Source organism: Saccostrea cucullata, unplaced genomic scaffold, assembly GCF_032062105.1.
Source record: "Saccostrea cucullata isolate Sc308-1 unplaced genomic scaffold, CSIRO_AGI_Scuc_v1 ctg84, whole genome shotgun sequence".
Lineage (NCBI taxonomy): Eukaryota > Metazoa > Mollusca > Bivalvia > Ostreida > Ostreidae > Saccostrea > Saccostrea cuccullata.
The window spans coordinates 816,145-838,907 of NW_026938747.1; the positions used below are offsets into that span (position 1 = coordinate 816,145).

The window sequence follows — 22,763 nt, forward strand, 5'->3', positions numbered from 1 at the left end:
AGAATTATTCCCAAATTTCATTTCAAACTGAAAAAAACCTTTCCTTTAAATGAGGGTAATGATTAATTTAAAAAAATAATATTTACCTTTCTTGTATAGATATGATTATTTTATTTGAAAAGTTATAAAGAGTTCATCTTAATAGCCATAGCAATGTAAATAAATCCAACCAAAGATTGACTCAACAGGATTTTTTATATTTTTTTTCACTTTATCATTTCTAAGGCATCTGCACTGTATGGACAAACATTCAAAATAAATCACCTTACTGGACAAATCACTTTAAATCAATCCCTCGATTATGAAAGATTAACATTCTATCAGTATAAACTGATTGCCAAGGTAAGTGTTATCACCAAAACCAATTTATTTTATTTGCTTTCAAAACTTAAATAACTCATGGACAATTTAATAAATACATTGTTTGCTTGAATAACATTAATATTTGGGTCACATATCAGTTTATTTTTAGGTGTTAGCAAAATTTGATTTGTTTGTCGAATTTATTTTTGTGATGTTGAATTTTAGCTTAATTTTATGCATAATTTTGATTAAGAAAAAAAAAAAATATATATATATATATATATATATATATATATATATATATATATATATATATATGACAAAATGTATTCTAAAGTGCAGTAATCAGTACATTAGAGAATTTTTTCCTTCATCTTGATCACGAACGCATTTCAAACTTGCATCTCCTCAAAAAAGCCACACATCAGTTTTAAGGTGTTCCCCAACGGTACTGCCCTTCGGAAGAGACCTTAAAAACCGAGACCCCATATTACGGCAGGCATTGGCACAATAAAGTTCCCTCATTGATCAATGGCCCTAAGTGCCGAGTAAAGGTCAACATTTGAAGCCTTTTTTCAATATATGGAGATGTCTCTCGAATGGAACGTACAACAGCTTTCAATAAATCAACCAACGGTACAGCACACAAATATGCATAAGTTTACATGCAAATTATTTCATGCGCATGGAATGCATGCATTGATAGGCAATTAATATCCTTGAGCATGTATCTTTGATTGTGATAATTAACATAATTTGCGTTGTTAAGGATGGTGGTAATCCCAGTCTGACTAGTACAGCCGACCTATTGATCACAGTTTTGGATGTGCCAGATACTCCTCCAATATTCATGGGATTGCCGTACATGGTTTCCATACATGAGGGCATACCAATGGTAGATCTTTTTCTTTTTCTCAAAGTTAAGATGTGAAATCATTTTTTTTTTATTTAGATCAAATTAGAGATGAAATATTAATGTTTACTTATTTTTTCAGGGATCCCTGATCACAAAAGTTTTCGCAGTAGATGGTGATTTAGGATTCCAGAGCAACATATCATATAGTCTAAAGGCAGGTGTGTACCCCTTTTAAAGTGTTTTAATACTGATATCTATTCTGGTATCAAGATTAGTAAAGAATCAAAGTAAAATACTTTTTAACAAATATATTAAATGTATCGAAAGATAAAGCAATGGTAAAATGCACTCAAACGGGAAGATGAAAATACTCTTGTGTTTTAGTTGGATTTGAGTGATAGCTGGATTAGTAACTGTTAAAAAAGGTATATATATATATATATAATTATAAAAGAAAAAGAAAATGAAGTTTCCAAATTTCATTTAACACAAGCGCTTTCTGGATCTCATAATCCGTCTTCAGGTGTACATAAATTGAACTGATTGTTTTGCTTAGTAACGTTAACTATGACGTCATGACAAAGATCCATTCTTAATCCCTTTTGTAACAACATTCAATCCGAAACACATTAATATATTTCAAGAGGCAAGAAAGAATTTTACCATCATTGAACGGGATAATGATCTTCATCAACTTATACCAAAATCGGATTTGATTCAAACCTCAAATTACAACCGCCAAATTTAAAAAGACTATTGACCAGAGCTAAATTCAACACCACTCCAGAACAATATTCCGTAACAAGATGCGGTGATTTGAAATGCGGTACCTGTCCTAACCTACGAACAGGATCCTCAAAAATTATTTTCAAGTGTGGAAAAACATTTCTTGTGAATGAAAATATGACCTGTAAGAGCAAAAACCTCCTTTATTGTATTACGTGTAACAACTGCGGAGAGGAATACATCGGCCAGATTAATCAATTAACCGCCCGCATGCGCGTACATCGCCAACAAATTAACAATCCGAATTAAGTTAAAATATTTTAACACGCCATGCAGTGAACATTTCGATATTTTACGATTGCTTACTGTGTGTTCCCCTTTTATAAACTTAGGAACGATTCCACTGCAATGAGATTAGCAAAAGAAAACTACTTCATAAATCTTTTTTCACCAAAACTGAACAAACATTAACATTGAGAAATTACCTAATTTTATATATCATCAATTAGAATTTCTGTTTACTTTGTTTATTGAGACTGAAAAATATGTGATGTATTGTCCATTATTGTCCAATTTGATTTTCCCTAACTTTTAATAACGTAGCCATACTATGACGTCACAGATTACTTCCTTCCCTGCAAACACTCTCATGACGTCAAACGTGAAAAAGTTAACGTTACTAAGCAAAACAATCAGTTCAATTTATGTACACCTGAAGACGGATTATGAGATCCAGAAAGCGCTTGTGTTAAATGAAATTTGGAAACTTCATTTTCTTTTTCTTTTATAATTATTTTCACCTGTGTGACATCGACTGTGAACTATTTTCAACTATATATATATATATATATATATATATATATATATATATATATATATATATATATATATATATATATATATATATATATATTGCTGTACATCCGCAAAAATTGATTTTTTTTTCTGAAATTCACAATTCGCTAAGACTACAATGAGTCGAAACGTGTATTTTTCAGTCCCTTCCACTGCTGAACATCAATCTTCTTCATTACGTGCAGATTAATCTTTTTATATATCAAAGTATCATTTTGATGTTTTAACATGAATTAAGTTAAAATAATTCTTATCAATACAAAAGATTATTGCTGTTTTACATTGCTTTCAGGAGAATGTGCCTCTTATGTAAGGATAAATGCTGTGTCTGGTGGAATATACACAATAAAACCAGTAGACAGAGATTTTGGATTATTCAACAGGCAAAATGGACTTTGTAGTATAACACTGAAGGTTACAATTTTTATGATTTATAATATCTTCCACGCGATTCTGTTTCTAATTGTTTTAGATGATATAATTTTATTTCTTAGCTAAATAAAAGACAACAAACCTCGAAATACATAAATAGGTCTTCACACGCACCCACTACCTGCCCTCATAAAAAAATATCTCCAACTGTTTGATTTCAAGGATATAACATATTTTATGAAACACCCAAATGACTGAAAATGTGAAAAAGTTGATGGGAATTAAACTTAATTCAGTACTTTTTTACAATTAGTTTGGAAATTAATTTACGGAAATTTTTTGATATCCCGAATATGGGAAGGGAAATCGAGAGGTTTACTGTGATAGAATAACATTTTTATTCAATGAATAAAATACAGTTTTTTATTGTTAAAATGTTAAAATATTCATATATTATAGGCATCAGAGATAACAGACAATCCTAGCAATGCATCACAGACAACTGCAACCCTTGGACTATTTGTCCAGGATGTAAATGATAACTCCCCACTTTTTGAGAAAAGTGTCTACACGGGTTATGTACCGGAGGGTTTGACTGATATTGACATAAATATTCCAGGAGGTGTTTCACTGTCCGATGTTGACCAGGTATTTGGAGAACTGTTTTTTTCAAAACATTTTATCATATGTTCGTTTATTAATATACAATTTCATTAATTATTATTTCTAAATTTCTTTTTGGAATCAAAATAAAATTCACAATTTTGGTAAAAGGGTCTGTGCTTATCATAACCACACATTAGTTTGTTTAATTACTACCCAATAGCAAAAATTTCAAAAAATTAAATTAATTTTCTCGATATAAACAATAGATCCCCTCTCCCAAGCTTGGGGCCATGAATCGGAAGAGGAAGCCTTGCTCATCATAAGTATGCATTCAGGTTGTTTTAATAATACCAGGTAACAGAGAAGAAGGTCTTCAAAGAATTTATGCATTGTCCTTATATACTGTACACAGGGGTATTTTCGCCTTTTCACACTTGCAAATAGTTTTGCCCCGTTTTAAATTCGCCCAGTCATAGTTTTATTTAAGAAATTATACTGTATTATTTGAGTTCGCCCCGTTTTAAATTCGCCCATATGAGGGTAGGGCGAAAGGGGCGAAAATAAAACGGGGGCGAATATTTCCTTGTATACAGCATTCAATAGAGCTGCACCTTTATACCAGAACCTCTGACCCAGAGGCCATGAAAAGGTCTGTATGCCCCAGAGGAATAGAGAAAGAAAGCACGTACATAATCACTGCTATTTTTATAAGCATTTGTCTACTTTTTCTGCAATTGGTCATCCCCAAATTAACATATAAAAAGACATTATTCAAAATTGAAATATTAATTCCTTTTAATGATCGTGTACATTTTCTTGCCACAATGTGTATCTAGGAAATTTGTTTTATCTATTTGTAAAATGAATTTAAGGTAAGTCTCTCGTCAGCTTTTTAGAAAAGTTCACGCAGAAGCTTTTACTTCAAAACTACTTATTAAAATTCAATTTTTATAACATATTTGAATTCAACAATGTACATTTTTTAACATTCAATGAAAAAACTGCTCAAAAATCTACAAAGAAGCAAGATTTATGAGGGACTATTTCTTTTGGTGGAAGGATATTTAGCAGAAAATTCTACAAATCTGCACATTTATAAAATTTAATGTAATGGAAATTTAGCCTCACATACTTTTACTCGGAGAATATTTTCCGTTTTGATATTGCTAAAAATATTTAATATAGGTCTTAATTTATATTTTTAGACTAAGTTTTACACCTTCCCTCAAAAAACTTTTCCAAAAAATGAAAATATATCAAAGAAGTCAAGATCAAATTTACAATATTTTTTGCCTGAAAATCACATATTTTGACAAATATTTCAAAATTAACATCCCTGACCCCACCTTTTTCTTTCATTATTTTAAACTACTCGATACTTGTGACTGATCAGCACTAAAGTCGTAAAAAGTTTGATATAAGAAAATTTTTTATTGCCTATTAAGTTTTTTAATACCCCAAAAATGTTATTTTTTAGTGCAAAAAGGTCACACAATAATTTACGCGCATTAATTTGCAAGATTTGTTTAATGATAAATATTATTCAAACTATTTTACGTAAGATAAGATTATATTTATTGGCATGCTTACATTTGATCAAATATAATAAGGGTTAAAGTAATTAACCAAAGAGATGAAATTTAAGTGCAAAAAGGTCAACTTAAATGTACCGTAGATCAGTAGGATGCACACTGACCCCCTATTTTCTCTGCGATTTTGAGTTACACTTTTTGAGTACTTATCCAAAATATACTTCTCAAAAAATCCTTGATATAACAAATTTCAGGAGTGACTTACCTTAACTCACGTATTGTCCACTTGTTATATAATCTATCATTTTTCCTTAGCTAAAATTTAACATATTCGAGAAGAAAAACTAGATAGACAACTACCTTTAATTTAAAAATATTCCACATGTTTCTTTATAGGGTAACAACAGCATTGTGGATTTAGAAGTCTCTGTAGACTTTGGCAATGGTGGGAGACTGTTTTTGGTTGATGCCTATCCGTCCACAATTTATTCCAGTGGATCAGTACAACTAAGACTCGTCAATAATATTACTTTTGATGCATGGTTGACCATGTTAAACATATCTGTAAGTGGTTTGTAGCAAAAAAAAAATGCGAAATAATTACTGTCGAAGCATGTATACAAGACAAAGCATTTCATTTCTCGCAAGGGTATGTAGTTTATAAAGTCAGCTGAAACGAGAGAAAAGGTAGAGTGAATAGATTTTCAGAAACCTTGAAAGAATATCCTTTATAATTTTTATCTCTTCAATATTACTAGTTTGATTTACAATAATTATCGTTAAATGTCATGACTGTCTTTCGTACGAAAAAGGTTCAATAAATTTTTCCAGGTGAAGGCTGTAGACAGAGGTGTACCAAGACGGTCTAGCTCTTGTCAAGTGATGGTTCACATCAACGAAACTAACAAATTTTACCCACAATTCGTTTCAAGCGCCTATAGTTTCATGATTCCAGAAAACTCAAAATATGGAACTCTGATAGCAAATGTACAGGTACATGTAATCAGTTAGCATTTTCTGGAGTAAACGTGTAACCTTATGATACTTTCAAGCATTTTTTTATATTTCATTTACAATTCTAAAAGTCTTCATTTGAAATATGTTAACTTCATTAACACTTAAAAATTGTACTAAAAGGATTAAATAATTAACATCAATATTTCTGTATGTAAATTATAGTGAATAGGAGATTGTTGATCAATCTTATATTTTCGCTCATTAATCGTGTATTGTAACATATTTATATGTTTTAATTCTAGGCCCATGATATGGATACTGGAAATTATGGAATGGTTCAATTCACGTTATCAGAAACAGATAATTTGTAAGCCATAGTTTATATAAATTAGATTTAATTAAGCTTAGTAAGTTTTAAGCTTAGAAATACTGATTGATTGTACATCATTTATACTGCAAATCAACCCATTTGCAGTAGTTTATTTAATACGTATGAACAATTTTTTTTAAAACGAGGTAAATTGATAACCACGTTGATGAAACAAGAATATTAGAAGTGACGTTTAAAGTCATCATTTCGCAAGTTTTATAGTCGATACAATGACATTGTCAGCAAATTTATCATCAAGTCAAATGCTGATTGACGTTTTTTCATACTAGTATTAGTTAATTGTTGGTCCATCATTTATACACTGAATTGACGAGGGATTTTTCCGTTATATCCCGATCATGACAAGGAGCACACGGCAGGTATGACAGGTCGACAGGGGATGCTCACTCCTCCATGGCACCTGATCCAACCTCAGATGTTTTAGAGGTTCGTTTTTGCTCTGATATGCTCTCCTATTTTGTATTGTTTTATGGACTTTTGATCTTGAATACTGTTCGTTATCTCCGTGTTTCATTTCATTAAAATTAAACATGAGAAGAGTTTTATGTGAATTCCAGGTTCAGCATCAACTCTGAGACTGGAGTAATATCAGTGGCATGTAACAGCAGTTGCTTGGACAGGGAAAGACAGAGAGTTTACTATATGTCAGTTGAAGCAAGAGATGGTGGAGGAAAGGTGTCGTCTGCTCCTGTGAAAATAACACTCATGGATGTAAACGACAACAGTCCGATGTTTTTACAGCCAAAATATGAATTTGGGATCACAGAAAACTCTTCATTAATCTCAGGAAGGAATAACTTCACTGTACATGTAGGTCATATAATCGATTTTTTTTGGGGGGGGGGGGGGGGAGGGGTGGAATAAGTACGGTGATTTTTTTTTATTGCTACTGTTGATTGTTACCACTCAAAATGGTATGACAACCAAGCAATGAATTTTTATCCTTTTATCTATAATTCATTTTTACCTGTTGTAACAATACCGATGGAGTCCTGCAAATTTAGACTCCCGTACGAAAGTTCGATGCGGAATAGGCACGGCTTGGGCATGGCTAAGGCACGGAATCCGCACGGATTTTTAAACAGCGGCACGGGATCTACATGTCCAAGACACGGACACGGCTTTTGAGTCTGAAAGTGAGGAATCACGGCTCACAGATACCCGTATGGAGGCAAGGGATCCGTGTCCCTGGGAGACGGTTTTTAACTCAGACGGATTTTGCTTCAAACTATTTATTCATATCTCACGGCTTTTAACTGAGCATGCTCAATCATAACTTCCTTTATTTGAATATTGAATTGGAGGGATTCATGGTCATGAGCTAAGAATGTGTCTTTTTTACTCTAGTTAAAGGATAATTAATAGATATCAGCTGGAATTGTATTTATGTCAGTCTTGGAGGATTTCCTCACTTTTAAACTAAATGCAGTAAGTCTAAAATAGAATAAATATTAGTTCATTTTCAATTTTCATGATCTCTCTGTATTTGCAATGTTGATATTGAACATGATGAAACACTGCATCTCTGTTTATTTGAATGACTCTTTTAAAAAGTTGTGCTCTCACTAATTAATCCCCAAATATTTTATGTGTCATCACTGTGCTACAAAAAGGTTTCTTTAAATTAAATTAATTTTTTCTCAGATTGTCCAAACTAAGATAAAATTACAATTCCCAGAATTGTACATTATGAATTAAATTCTTAATTAAAATCTAGCATGGATTCACAGGGGCCGGTAACATACTGTATTTGATTTTTCGTATTCACTATATGTATACAAAAAGAGACTTTTGTATACATATAGTGAATACGTAAAATCAAATACAGTATGTTACCGGCCCCTGTGCATGGATTGTAACTGATAAATTCTGAATCTTTAACAGAAAGTAAATCAGGACACATTCATATTAGATTTTCAACTTTTAAAAATCTAAAGCTACGGTAAGCATAATGATATTGTAAAGCATTGTGAAGTTTGGTTTCAGTCGCCATATTGGCATCCACATACAGTAACATCAGGAGATTCTCTACAGGCCCTGACCTAGATAGACAAAAGCACAGATCCCTTGACTCCTTCTATGGTATGTCACATGGCTTTTTTGACACGGGTTTCCAAAAATCCGTTTCCCCATATATGGAAAAGGACACGGGTTTCAGACACGGGTTTACAGAATCCGCGAGTCCATATATGGAAATAAGCACTGCTTTCTGACACGGAGTTTGCAAAACCGTGTGATCTCATTTAAATATTTCGGCCAATATCCCGTGCCGTGTCCGTGCCTCGACCCCTTTCAGGCACGGCTTTCCATACATACTTTACATAGGAGCAGGAATTTTATAAGCACGGGTTTCTGGAACGGAATCCGTGCCTCAGCCGTGTCTAAGCCGCCCGGACTGTTTCGTACGGGCCTGTACTCACCACTTATGAACTTTGATCAGTGGGGAATTCTTTTGAACCATTACCTACTGGAACACGGGACCTAGGTTTTTTCACGGACTGGTCTTTACGTTCTACTGTGGGATTCGAACCGTCGACGTTAAGGATTAAATCTTTTTTTGGCGACTCAAGAGCAAACGTTCTAACCACTGCGACTCCGGATAGTAATGGGGATGTAAGTTTCATTGCGTTTGACGAGTGAACATTTAAATAAAACCAGAACACGAGATTTTAGTGTTGATATGTACCACATAAAAGATGAATAGAATTTTTTCAGATCAATTTTTCATTATTTTCGAAAAGTTACAATGGAATCAATGACAACGTAAACAGCTTAACATTATACTTCGGCAACTGTTTATCGCTACTAGCTGCTTATATACCGATGTTATTATCAACAATATTATCTTGAATAAACCCTTCAAGAGCTAAAATATTGCATGTACATTATAAAATGCAAAAATAGATCCAAGAATTTTATACGATGAAAATAATTAACAATTACTTCTTTATATAACAACCCAATGAATTACTTTGAAACAATTCACACAATGATATAAATATTCTCTACCTTAATTATGTCTTTGTAGATACATGTATGTCGTTGCATGAACAGTAAGCCTACTTGCCTTGATTACTTATTTTAGGCATTTGATTACGACGAACCTGGTACAGCTAACAGTTTGATAACGTACTCTCTTCTTCCTCGACCAGACACCCTAGACAAACATTTCACCATTAGCAGCACTACTGGGTCCATCCGGGTCGTGAACCCTCTGACACGTGACCAGCTATCCTCTATCCCTGGTGGAAGACTAGAACTAGTTGTTACTGCGCATGACCATGGTTCTCCAAGTCTGACCTCAACCGTGTCTGTTACAGCTTTTTTACAGGTTCAAAGTTCAATGACTTTCTATGGGCTTTTTGCATTCTGAATTCTTTAAAAACTACATGTATAATGTAAGTTCAATTATTTACATTTACCTGTATAACGATCACAAGAAACTTGATATCTATCTTAAGGATATCCGATCCTCAGCTAGGAAGGATAACTTCATATTTAATTTGAAATGCATCAAAATGAAGCTTAAAAATGAAATTTTTTCATGCAACAATTTTCATTTTATTCATCTTTATAAAATTCAAGGCGTTTCAAAGTCTTAGAAAAGGTCTTTAAAAAAAATGACATTTGTACCCTATAAAAGGAAAAAAATGAATACAGTTTTATAGAAATAAGATTTTCTTGAATCTAGCTTTAGATACAAATGCTTATTAGCATGTCATGAAATAAGAAGTGATTTGTGGTGTCTTGCAATGATGGCAAAAGCCTAAAACACTATGTATTAAAGAATACATGACGGAAATAGAAGACATTAAGTACCAAATTAGTATAAAAATCAGGACAATTTCTCTGAATGCCTGGATACCTATCGATTTTTAACCTAAAATATATTTGTTGATCAATCTGCAATTATAGAAAATGCATTGCTGATATTTCAATTCGCTTTTCCTGCAAAAATATTGGAGATTTGACAATTTTCCCTATATAATATGATTAACTTTTATCTTAAATTTTAAAGAAATAATGTGGATAAAATTACATAACTTTGTTGATTCTGAGATGCTTTTATGAGTATTTTAGATTACTTAACTTTTAATTTTATAAATCTGAGGATCAGACTACCTTAAGCTGCAAACATTTCTCAGAATTGGAACATGTCTTTATAGTAGTCCGAAATATCTTACGTTTTTCAGGGTTTTTTTATGATTTGATATTTTCCATATTTTCACATAAACACATTGTTTGAAATATTTTACAAAACATATAGTTTTGTTTAAATAGGCACAGTTTCACTCATCTACATCGAGTGCATGTAATATTTCAAGTACAACAACATCAGTGCAGCCCACTCAACATTACTTGAACACTTTTTCAGGTAGATTACATTTCTCTTGAAAGTTGCTTTTACTGATTTTTAGCTCACCTGAGCCGAAGGCTCTAGTGGGCTTTTCTGATCAAAAATTTTCCGTTGTCTGTCGTCGTTGTTGTCGTTGGCGTCGTTGTAAACTTTTCACATTTTCATCTTCTTCTCAAGAACCATTAGGCCAGTTTCAACCAAACTAGCCACAAAGTATTCTTGGGCGAAGGGGATTCAAGTTTGTCCAAATGAAGGGCCACACCTTCTTCTAAGGGGAGATAATTATGAATTAGTGAAAAATTAAAGGCATCTTTTAAAAATCTTCTTCTCAAAAACCACTGGGCTTCAAAACCTGAAACTCATATGGAAGCATCCTACGGTTTTGCAGATTCATTTTTATTAAAATCATGACCCCCCCCCCCCCCGAGAATATGGTGGGGCCATGATGGAGGGGTCAACGTTTTACATAGAAATACATAGGGGAAATCTTGAAAAACCAGGAAAGATGAAACTCATATGGAAGCATCCTTAGGTAGAACAGATTTAATTTTGTTCAAATCATGACCCCCAGGGGTAGGATGGGGCCTATGGGGGATCAATGTTTAACATAAGAATACATGGGGGAAAACTTTAAAATTTTTCTTCTCAAGAACCAGTAGGCCAGGAAAGCTGAAACTTATGTGGAAGCATCCTCAGGTAAAACAGATTCAGGTTTGTCCAAAGCATGACCCCCCCCCCCCAGGGGTATGGTGGGGCCATGATGGGGGCGGGGTCAAAGTTTTACATAGGAATACATAGGGAAAATCTTTGAAAATCTTCTTGTCAAGAACCACTGGGCCATGAAAACTAAAACTCGTGTGGGAGCATCCTCTGGTAGTATGTGTAGATTCAAGTTTGTTCAAATCATGACCCCCAGGGGTAGGATGGGGCCACAATTGCGGATCAAAGTTTAACATAGGAATACATGGGGAAAATCTTGAAAATTCTTCTTCTCAAGAGCAGCAATGTGGGAGCATCCTCTGGTAGTATGTGTAGATTCAAGTTTGTTCAAATCATGACCCCCGGGGGTAGGATGGGGCCACAATTGCGGATCAAAGTTTAACATAGGAATACATGGGGAAAATCTTGAAAATTCTTCTTCTCAAGAGCAGCATAGCCATGCATGATTGGTCATTGTTATATGAAAGCATCTTGATTTGGTGTAGTTTCAAGTTTGTTCAAATCATGACCCCCACTTGAACCCACTTATATGTTTAAGTTTTTTCAATACTGAACTGATTTTTGCTTTTTTTGTTTTACATTGCCTGAGCTCAGGTGAGCGTTGTGGCCCCTGGGCCTCTTGTTGATCTTTTTTGGTAAAAGTTAAATTGATGCATGTATATGTCAAAGCTTTTAATACATCTAAAACATGACTTTTTAGGGCAATCATTTGTGTTGTGTGAAGGACAAACGGGTTACATTCAATGTGAAGTAGGGAAGCTAATCCGAATTCTCTCTGCCGTGTATGGAAGACTCACAAATGACATTTGTCCTTCAAGTAACCTTGGTTCTCTTCAGTGTCAGTCCCACTTCTCCACAGACCGTGCTAAGTGGTCCTGTAACGGCTATAGACGCTGTAGACTGTCAGCTAACAGCACCATCTTCAGGGAACCATGTGTCGGTGTCGACAAATACTTGGAGGTTTCTTTTCATTGTGTCGAGCAACCCGATATGGTTCATATATTTGGGTAGCCTTTTTTCTGAAACACATTCAGAACGAGGGAAAAAAATCATTTTTAAATAAAATTTCATACTTCGTGTGTTTTTGTCTTACCTGCTTTATTGTTTTCTACTTTGAAGCAGAGATTATTCAAAGACTTCTACACGGTAGAATTTTGCTCTCTGCTACTGTGGCCTTCAATTTGAATATTTATGTTCCCCAAACGAAGTTGGGGAACATATTGTTTTTACTCTGTTTCTTATTATGTTCCCCAAACGAAGTTGGGGAACATATTGTTTTTACTCTGTTTCTTATTATGTTCCCCAAACGAAGTTGGGGAACATATTGTTTTTACTCTGTTTCTTATTATTATTATTATTTTTCTTCTTCTTCTTCCTGGAACTTTTTTGTCCGGGAATGATCTTGTAAACTGTTCGCCCGATGTAGGTAAAACCTTTTTAGGGTTAGTAGACATGTTATGTAGATTTGCGGAATCAAGGTCATTTTGCGCGCACGTGCTTGCAAGAGCGTGCACGTGCAACACGTGAAATGACCAATATAATATATATAGCCACAACTTTTCTTTTTTTCGATGAAATGCTTTGAAACTCATAATGTGAGGATATATTAGTAGTATAGACATGACGACATGGTGAAACTAGCAAGATCTCACGCGCATGCACGTGCACTTCGCTCTGATTGGCTGCAACTAAAGTCTCAATATCTTTCTTGTTTTTTGACGAAATCCTTTGAAACTTTGAACATAGCCATGCATTAGGATATTCAATAACATGAAGTAAAGCAATTATCATGAAAACACGTGCATGCACGTGCGCTGCAATCTGATTGGCTGAAACTTTAAACAGCTATAACTCCCTTGGTTTTCAACCAAACAGGATGGGATTTGGAATATAGATAGATATAATGGACTTCTACAAGTAGGTATGGTCACCATGCACATGCATACACGTGCGTGTACATGTGCTGCAATCTGATTGGCTGAAACTTTAAACAGCTATAACTCCCTTAGTTTTCACCCAAACGGGGTGGAATTTAGAACATAGATAGATGTAATGGACTTCTACAAGAAGGTATGGTCACCATGCTCATGTATGCACGTGCGTGCACGTGAAATGAGTAAAATCAAACATACACTTGAATGAGCGTATTTTTTAAATAATTTTGGATTAAATACTTTAATATTCAGTGTATTAAAAATATAGATTGTGTAGACAAGATGATATGGTCATAACGCAAATGCATTCACATGTGCACGCGTGCAATGCTAAAGTTTAAATGATTTTTGTACACTTCTTTGTAAATGTTGTTAAAATCTCAGATGCATAGAGTTTGTCATTTAATGAAGCTTACAGGGAATATGACACCAAAAGGGAGTTGGGGAGCGTTTGGGGAACATCTGTAACGGTCCCCGTTACAATTAGCACTAGTTATTATGTTCCCCAAACGAAGTTGGGGAACATATTGTTTTTACTCTGTTTCTTATTATTATTTTTCTTCTTCCTGGGCACTTATTTGTCCGCGAATGATCTTATAAACTGTTCATCCGATGTAGGTAAAATCTTTTTAGGGTTAGTAGACATGTTATGTAGATTTGCGGAATCAAGGTCATTTTGCGCGCACGTGCTTGCAAGAGCGCGCACGTGCAACACGTGAAATGACCAATATAATAGATGAAGCTGTAACTTTACATTTTTTGATGAAATGTTTTAAAATTAATAATATAAGTATATATTAGTACTATAGACAACAGGATATGGTCAAATTATCATGAACTCACGCGCATGCACATGCGCTTCGCTCTGATTGGCTGAAACTTAAGTCTCAATATCTTTCTTGTTTTTTGACAAAATACTTTGAAATTTTAAATATAGTCATACATTAAAAGGTTCTACAACATGATCAACAAGAATTTTCAGGAAAGCACATGCATGCACGTGCGCTTCAATCTGATCGGCTTAAACTTTAAATGCCTATAACTTTCTTAATTCTCAATAAATCATGAATATGAATAGGTATAATAGATTCCTACATTATGCTACTATCAAAATTAAAAGCATGGACGTGCAAGCACGTGCGCATGCGCAATGCGTAAAATGACTAAAATACTTGAAAAATAGTAACATTTATATCTGTAATATTTCTTTTGATTCTCAGGAATTCTTTAGCCAACATGCCATGATTATCTTGCATATGCATGCGCGTGCGCGCACATGTGAAACGTTAAATGATTTATACATGTAGTTGATATCATTGTAATTTTTATATTCTTAAATAGAATCCGTTGACACTGAGCAAATAAAAAAATGTATTACAGGAATAAGGCACAAAAAGGGATTTGGGGAGCATTTGGGGAACATCTGTAACGGTCCCCGTTACAATTAGCACTAGTTATTATTCTTTTTTCTTCTTATTTCTTCTCCGGTACTTTTTTGTCCGGAAGTGTTCTCAGAAACTGTTCACCAAACTAAGTTAAAACCTTTTTAGGGTTAGTAGGCATGTTGTGTAGATGTGCCGAACGAAGGTCATTTTGCGCGCATTCGCATGCACGTGCGGGCGCGTGCAATGAGTAAACTGACTGATATATTTAATATGGTTGTAACTTTTATATTTTTTGATAAAATGTTTTGAAACTCATTATATAAATATATATTAGTAGTGTACATAAGATGACATGGTCAAATTTGCATGAACTCACGCGCATGCACGTGCGCTTTGCTCTGATTGGTTGAAACAGAATCCTTAATATCTTTTTTGTTTTATGATGAAATGCTTTGAAACTTATAACATAGACATGTATTAGGATGTTCTACAATATGATATATAAAATTTTTCATGAAATCACGCGCATGCACGTGCGCTGCAATCTGATTGGCTGAAACTTTAAATGACTATAACTCCCTTGGTTTTCAACCAAACAGCATGGGATTTAGAACATAGATAGACATAAAGGACTCCTACAAGATGGTATGGTCACCATTCACTTGCATGCACGTGCGCTTTGCTCTGATTGGCTGAAACAAAATTCTCAATATCTCCTTTGTTTTTTGACGAAATGCTTTGAAATTTTAAATATAGTAATGAACTAGTATATTCTACAATATGATATCAAAACAATTTCAAGAAATCACGCGCATGCACGTGTGCTGCAATCTGATTGGCTGAAACTTTAAAAGGCTATATCTCCTTTGTTTTTGAATGAAATGCTTTGAAATTTAAAATATAGTCATACTTTAGAATACCCTGCAATATGATATACAGAAAAATTAAAGAAATCACGCGCATGCACGTGTGCTGCATTCTGATTGGCTGAATCTTTAAATGGCTAAATCCCCCTTTGTTTTTTGACGAAATGCTTTGAAATTTAAAATATAGTCATACTTTAGAATACCCTGCAATATGATATACAAAAAAATTCATGAAATCACGAGCATGCACGTGTGCTGCAATCTGATTGGCTGAAACTTGAAATGGCTACAACTCTTTTGTTTTTCAACCAAACAGGATGGGATTCAGAACATAGATAAATATAAGGAACTCCTACAAGAAGGTATGGTCATCATGCACGTGCACGCACGTGCGTGCATTTGGAAAGAGTGAAATTAAAAATACACTTAAATGAGTGATTTTTAATACTTTTGGACTGAATGCTTTGATATATAGTATATTTAAATATATAGATAGTGTAGACAAGATGATATGGTCATAACGCACATGCATTCACATGCGCACGGGCGCAATGCTAAAATTTGAATATAATTGGTATCCCTCTGGGTAAATTTTGTTTAAGTCTAAATTACCAGAATTTGTCTTATTAAATGAAGCTTACAGGGAATATGGCACCAAAAGGGAGTTGGGGAGCGTTTGGGGAACATCTGTAACGGTTCCCGTTACAATTAGCACTAGTTATGTTCCCCAAACGAAGTTGGGGAACATATTGTTTTTACTCTGTTTCTTATTATTATTATTTTTCTTCTTCTTCTTCTTCCTGGGTACTTTTTTGTCCGGGAATGATCTTGTAAACTGTTCGTCCGATGTAGGTAAAATATTTTTAGGGTAAGTAGACATGTTATGTAGATTTGCGGAATGAAGGTCATTTTGCGCGCACGTGCTTGCAAGAGCGTGCACGTGCAACACGTAAAATGACCAATATAATCGATATAGCGGAAACTTTTTATTTTTTGATGAGTTGCTTTGAAACTCATAATGTGAGGATATATTAGTAGTATAGACATGATGACATGGTCAAAATAGCAAGATCTCACGCGCTTGCACGTGCGCTTCGCTCTGATTGGCTGAAACTAAAGTCTCAATATCTTTCTTGTTTCTTGTCATAATCCTTTGAAATTTTGAACATAGTCCTACATTTCAAAGATCCACAGCCTGATATATAAGAATTTTCAAGAAAGCATGCGCATGCACGTGTTCTGCAATCTGATTGGCTGAAACTTTATATAGCTATAACTCCCTCGGTTTTCAACCAAACAGGATGGAATTTAGAATATAGATAGATATAATGGACTTCTACAAGAAGGTATGGTCACCATGCACATACATACACATGCGTGTACGTGCGCTGCAATCAGATTGGCTGAAACTTTAAACAGCTATAAGTCCCTTGGTTTTCAACCTAACGGGGTGGGATTTAGAACATAGATAGATGTAATGGACTTTTACAAGAAGGTATGGTTACCATACTCATGTATGCACATGCGTGCACGTGAAATGAGTAAAATCAAAAATACACTTGAATGAGCGTATTTTTTAATACTTTTGGATTAAATACTTTAATATTTAGTATATTTAAATATATAGATTGTATAGGCAAGATTATATGGTCATTACGCACATGCATTCACATGCGCACGCGTGCGATGCTAAAATTTGAATGAACTTGGTACACTTCTGGGTAAACGTTGGTAAAGTCTCAAATGCATCGAGTTTGTCTTATTTAATGAAGTTTACAGGGAATATGGCACCAAAAGGGAGTTTGGGAGCGTTTGGGGAACATCTGTAACGGTCCCCGTTACAATTAGCACTAGTTATTATTATTTTTCTTCTTCCTGGGCACTTTTTTGTCCGCGAATGATCTCGTAAACTATACATCCAACTAAGGTGAAATGTTTTTAGGGTCAGTAGACATGTTATGTAGATTTGCGGAACGAAGGTCATTTTGCGCGCACGTGCTTGCAAGAGCGCGCACGTGCAAATGTGAATGACCAATATAATGTATATTGCCGTAACTTTTCTATTTTTTGATGAAATGTTTTGAAACTCATAACGTAAGGATGTATTAGTAATATAAACAAGATGACGTGGTCAATATGGCAAGATCTCACGCGCATGCACGTGCGCTACGCTCTGATTGGCTGAAACTAAAGTCTCAATATCTTTCTTGTTTTTCGACGAAATCCTTTGAAATTTTGAACATAGCCATGCATTAGGATATCCTACAAAATGATATATAGCAATTATCATGAAATCACGTGCATGCACGTGCGCTGCAATCTGATTGGCTGAAATTTTAAATAGCTATAACTCCCTTGGTTTTCAACCAAACAGGATGGGATTTGGAAGACAGATATATATATATATAATGGACTTTTACAAGAAGGTATGGTCACAATGCACATGCATACACGTGCGTGTACGAATGCTGCAATCTGATTGGCTGAAACTTTAAACAGCTATAACTCCCATGGTTTTCAACCTAACAGGTTGGGATTTGGAACAAAGATATATATAATGGACTTCTATAAGAAGGTATGGTCACCTTGCACATACATACACGTGCGTGTACGTGCGCTGCAATCTGATTGGCTGAAACTTTAAACAGCTATAACTCCGTTGGTTTTCAGCCAAACGGGGTGGGATTTAGAACATAGATAGATGTAATGGACTTCTACAAGAAGGTATGGTCACCATGCTCATGTATGCACGTGCGTGCACGTGAAATGAGTTAAATCAAAAATACACTTGAATGAGCTTTTTTTTATATACTTTTGGATTAAATACTTTAATATTTAGCATATTAAAATATATAGATTGTGTAACGAATATGATATGGTCATCACGCACATGCATTAACATGCGCAAGTGTGCAATGATAAAATTTAAATGAACATGGTACACTTCTAGTCTGGGTAAACTTTGTTAAAGTTTCAAATGCATAAAGATTGTCTTATTTAATTACGCTTACAGGGAATATGACTATAAAAGGGAGTTGGGGAGCGTTTGGGGAACATCTGTAACGGTCCCCGTTACAATTAGCACTAGTTATGTTCCCCAAACGAAGTTGGGGAACATATTGTTTTTACTCTGTTTCTTATTATTATTATTATTATTTTTCTTCTTCTTCCTGGGTACTTTTTTGTCCGGGAATGATCTCGTAAACTATACATCCGACTAAGGTGAAATGTTTTTAGGGTCAGTAGACATGTTATGTAGATTTGCGGAACGAAGGTCATTTTGCGCGCACGTGCTTGCAAGAGCGTGCACGTGCAACATGTGAAATGACCGATTTAATTGATATTGGCGTAACTTTTAAAATTTTTGATGAAATGCTTTGAAACTTATAATATAAGGATATATTAGAGGCATAGACAATATGACATGGTCAAAATAGCAAGATCTCACGCGCATGCACGTGCGCTTCGTTCTGATTGGCTGAAACTATAGTCTCAATATCTTTCTTGTTTTTTGACGAAATCCTTTGAAATTTTGAAAATAGCCATGCATTAGTATATCCTACAACATGATATATAGCAATTATCATGAAAACACGTGCATGCACGTGCGCTGCAATCTGATTGGCTTAAACTTTAAATAGCTATAACTCCCTTGATTTTCAACCAAACAGGATGGGATTTGGAACATAGATAGATATACTGGACTACTACAAGAAAATATGGTCACCATGCACATGCACACACGTGCATTTTCGTGCGCTGCAATCTGATTGGCTGAAACTTTAACAGCTATAACTCCCTTCGTTTTCAACCAAACGGGGTGAGATTTAGAACATAGATAGATGTAACGGACATCTACAAGAAGATATGGTTACCATGCTCATGTATGCACGTGCGTGCATGTGAAATGAGCAAAATCAAAATAACACTTGAATGAGCGTATCTCTTTAATACTTTTGGATTAAATACTTTAATATTTAGTATATTTAAATATATAGATTGTGTAGACAAGATGATATGGTCATTACGCACATGCATTCACATGCAAACGCGTGCAATGCTAAAATTTGAATGAACTTTGTACACTTCTGGGTAAACGTTGTTAAAGTTTCAAATGCATCGAGTTTGTCTTATTTAATGAAGCTTACAGGGAATATGGCACCAAAAGAGAGTTGGGGAGCGTTTGGGGAACATCTGTAACGGTCCCCGTTACAATTAGCACTAGTTATTATTATTTTTCTTCTTCTTCTTCTTCTTCTTCTTCCTGGGTACTTTTTTGTCCGGGAATGATATCGTAAACTATACATCCGACTAAGGTGAAATGTTTTTAGGGTCAGTAGACATGTTATGTAGATTTGCGGAACAAAGGTCATTTTGCGTGCACGTGCTTGCAAGAGCGTGCACGTGCAACATGTGAAATGACCGATTTAATTGATATAGGCGTAACTTTTTAAATTTTCGATGAAATGCTTTGAAACTTATAACATAAGGATATATTAGTAGCATAGACAATATGACATGGTCAAAAGAGCAAGATCTCACGCGCATGCACGTGCACTTTGCTCTGATTGGCTGAAACTAAAGTCTCTATATCTTTCTTGTTTTTTGACGAAATCCTTTGAAATTTTGAAAATAGCCATGCATTGGAATATCCTACAACATGATATATAGCAATTATCATGAAAACACGTGCATGCACGTTCGCTGCAATCTGATTGGCTTAAAATTTAAATAGCTATAACTCCTTTGATTTTCAACCAAACAGGATGGGATTTGGAACATAGATAGATATACTGGTCTGCTACAAGAAAATATGGTCACCATACACATGCATACACGTGCATGTATGTGCACTGCAATCTGATTGGCTGAAACTTTAAACAGCTATAACTCCCTTGGTTTTCAACCAAACGGGGTGGGATTTAGAACATAGATAGATGTAACGGACATCTACAAGAAGGTATAGTCACCATGCTCATGTATGCACGTGCGTGCACGTGAAACGGGTAAAATAAAAAATACACTTGAATGAGCATTTTTTTTTATACTTTTGGATTAAATACTTTAATACATGTATTTAGTATATCAAAATATATAGATTGTTTAAACAAGATGATATGGTCATTACGCACATGCATTCACATGCGCACACGTGCAATGCTAAAATTTGAATGAACTTGGCGTTGTTAAAGTCAAAAATGCATAGATTTTGTCCTATTTAATGAAGCTAACAGGGAATATGGCACCAAAAGGGAGTTGGGGAGCGTTTGGGGAACATCTGTAACGGTCCCCGTTACAATTAGCACTAGTTTAATATATATTTGACGTTTTGTCAATAAACAAATGATGACTGAGTGATATAGCCCGCTTAACTCAAGATAAAAGACTATCAAGAGTTTGAAGTGTACACAACTCCTGCTGCATATTTGGAGATTTTAGTAGAGAATGACATTAATGACCTAACAACTTCTATGTGATTATGTGATAACTTCCACCTCACCCTTGTATGTAGCAGTATACCATTTAACTTCTTAATATGGGGTTTTTTGACATAGAAGAGCACGTACTTCGTAAAACCTGTTTAAAAACGAGGCAGACTACTGTCATAAAAGTTGATGATGAAAGACTACCTAAAATCTTGTTTGAAATCAATATTTTCCCAAATTGTAACCTTGTTTGCAATACAATCTGTCGTAAGGTACACATGTAATTAAATATGAAGATAACGAACAGTATTCAAGCTCAAAAGTCCATTGAAAGGATACAGATCAGGAACAGAATAAAACCCCAAAACATCAGAAGTGGAATCAGGTGCCGTTGAGGAGTGGGCATCCCTTGTCGACCAGTCGACCTGCCATGTGTTCCTTGTCTTGATCGGGCAAACGAAAAAAAATCGTAGACAATTTAAAAGTGTATAAAACTTAGTCCAGCAAGCTTCGCTTTCAGTTTAGTGATAGATTGAAATTCTTGACAAGGTCTTGTATCGACTATTATAGAATTCTGGAAATAGCGGCTTGAAACCGTCGAAACTCTTGATATTCTTGTTCCATAAACTTGTTTGTCAATAGACTGCAAATTTTAAAATCTTAAAAAGCAGAATTTATTCAAAAACTTGTACATGAGAAGAAATCACTCTCTGGCAATGTCATCAACGATGTTCATGTATTTCAAATAACAATGGTTACTTTCATTCGTATGTTGATTCGATAAAGGAGATGGGTGAACTTAGCGTGCAAAAAACCCACAAGCTTCAGATACCAGTATATAAAAATCATATTCAAATTGTTAATTTAGTATTTAGAGTAAAGTTCTCATCATTGATTTTTGTAAAATCATGATAAACAAAAAGTTTTGAGGAAAATTTTTCGTTAAAATTTATTCTTTTATAAAGAAAAATAATGTGGTTTCCATTGGGTTCGAACCCTGGCAATAAAAATCCTGAGTTGCATTCTCTATTGAGACCATCACGCTAACCACTACGCTAACAAGTCCTGATGAAGTGTGGCATTTAATCATGTGTGTGATATGACCATTGACTTAAGGTTCATAAACCCTCTGCTCACTCATATAAAATGTTGCTTGAACCTTAATGATTTTCTAAAAGAAATGTATTTTATAATTAAAATACAAACAATTATAGCATAGCTTGCGGGGCAAAATTGGACAAAAAAAGTTGCTTGAACATTGCAGATTTATAAAGGAATAATAGACATTTAATCATTGAGAGTTATCTCTCTTATCAGAGTATTGATGTACCTTAAGGGACTTCAAGTATTTCTCGAAAAGATACGAAAGTTATGTCATAAACTTATATTTTTAAGGTATAGTGGATGATTGTTCCATAATTTTGGAAACCAAAATATGTATGTTTTTATGCAAACTTTGAGGATTACCTTTCAAAAA

At 34.5% G+C, this 22,763-nt stretch overlaps 1 protein-coding gene across 1 annotated transcript; it reads left to right on the plus strand.

Moving 5' to 3' along the window:
• The first annotated feature begins 49 nt into the window (after nucleotides 1–49).
• Nucleotides 50–12,686, plus strand: LOC134251152 (cadherin-related family member 2-like). Its single transcript, XM_062733518.1, has 13 exons — nucleotides 50–55; nucleotides 226–342; nucleotides 1,073–1,198; nucleotides 1,299–1,377; nucleotides 3,033–3,154; nucleotides 3,572–3,760; nucleotides 5,647–5,814; nucleotides 6,082–6,243; nucleotides 6,510–6,574; nucleotides 7,156–7,408; nucleotides 9,684–9,929; nucleotides 10,880–10,973; nucleotides 12,376–12,686. Exons 1-13 carry the CDS (start codon nucleotides 50–52, stop codon nucleotides 12,684–12,686), a joined length of 1,938 nt encoding a protein of 645 aa, XP_062589502.1.
• The last annotated feature ends 10,077 nt before the right edge of the window (nucleotides 12,687–22,763 follow it).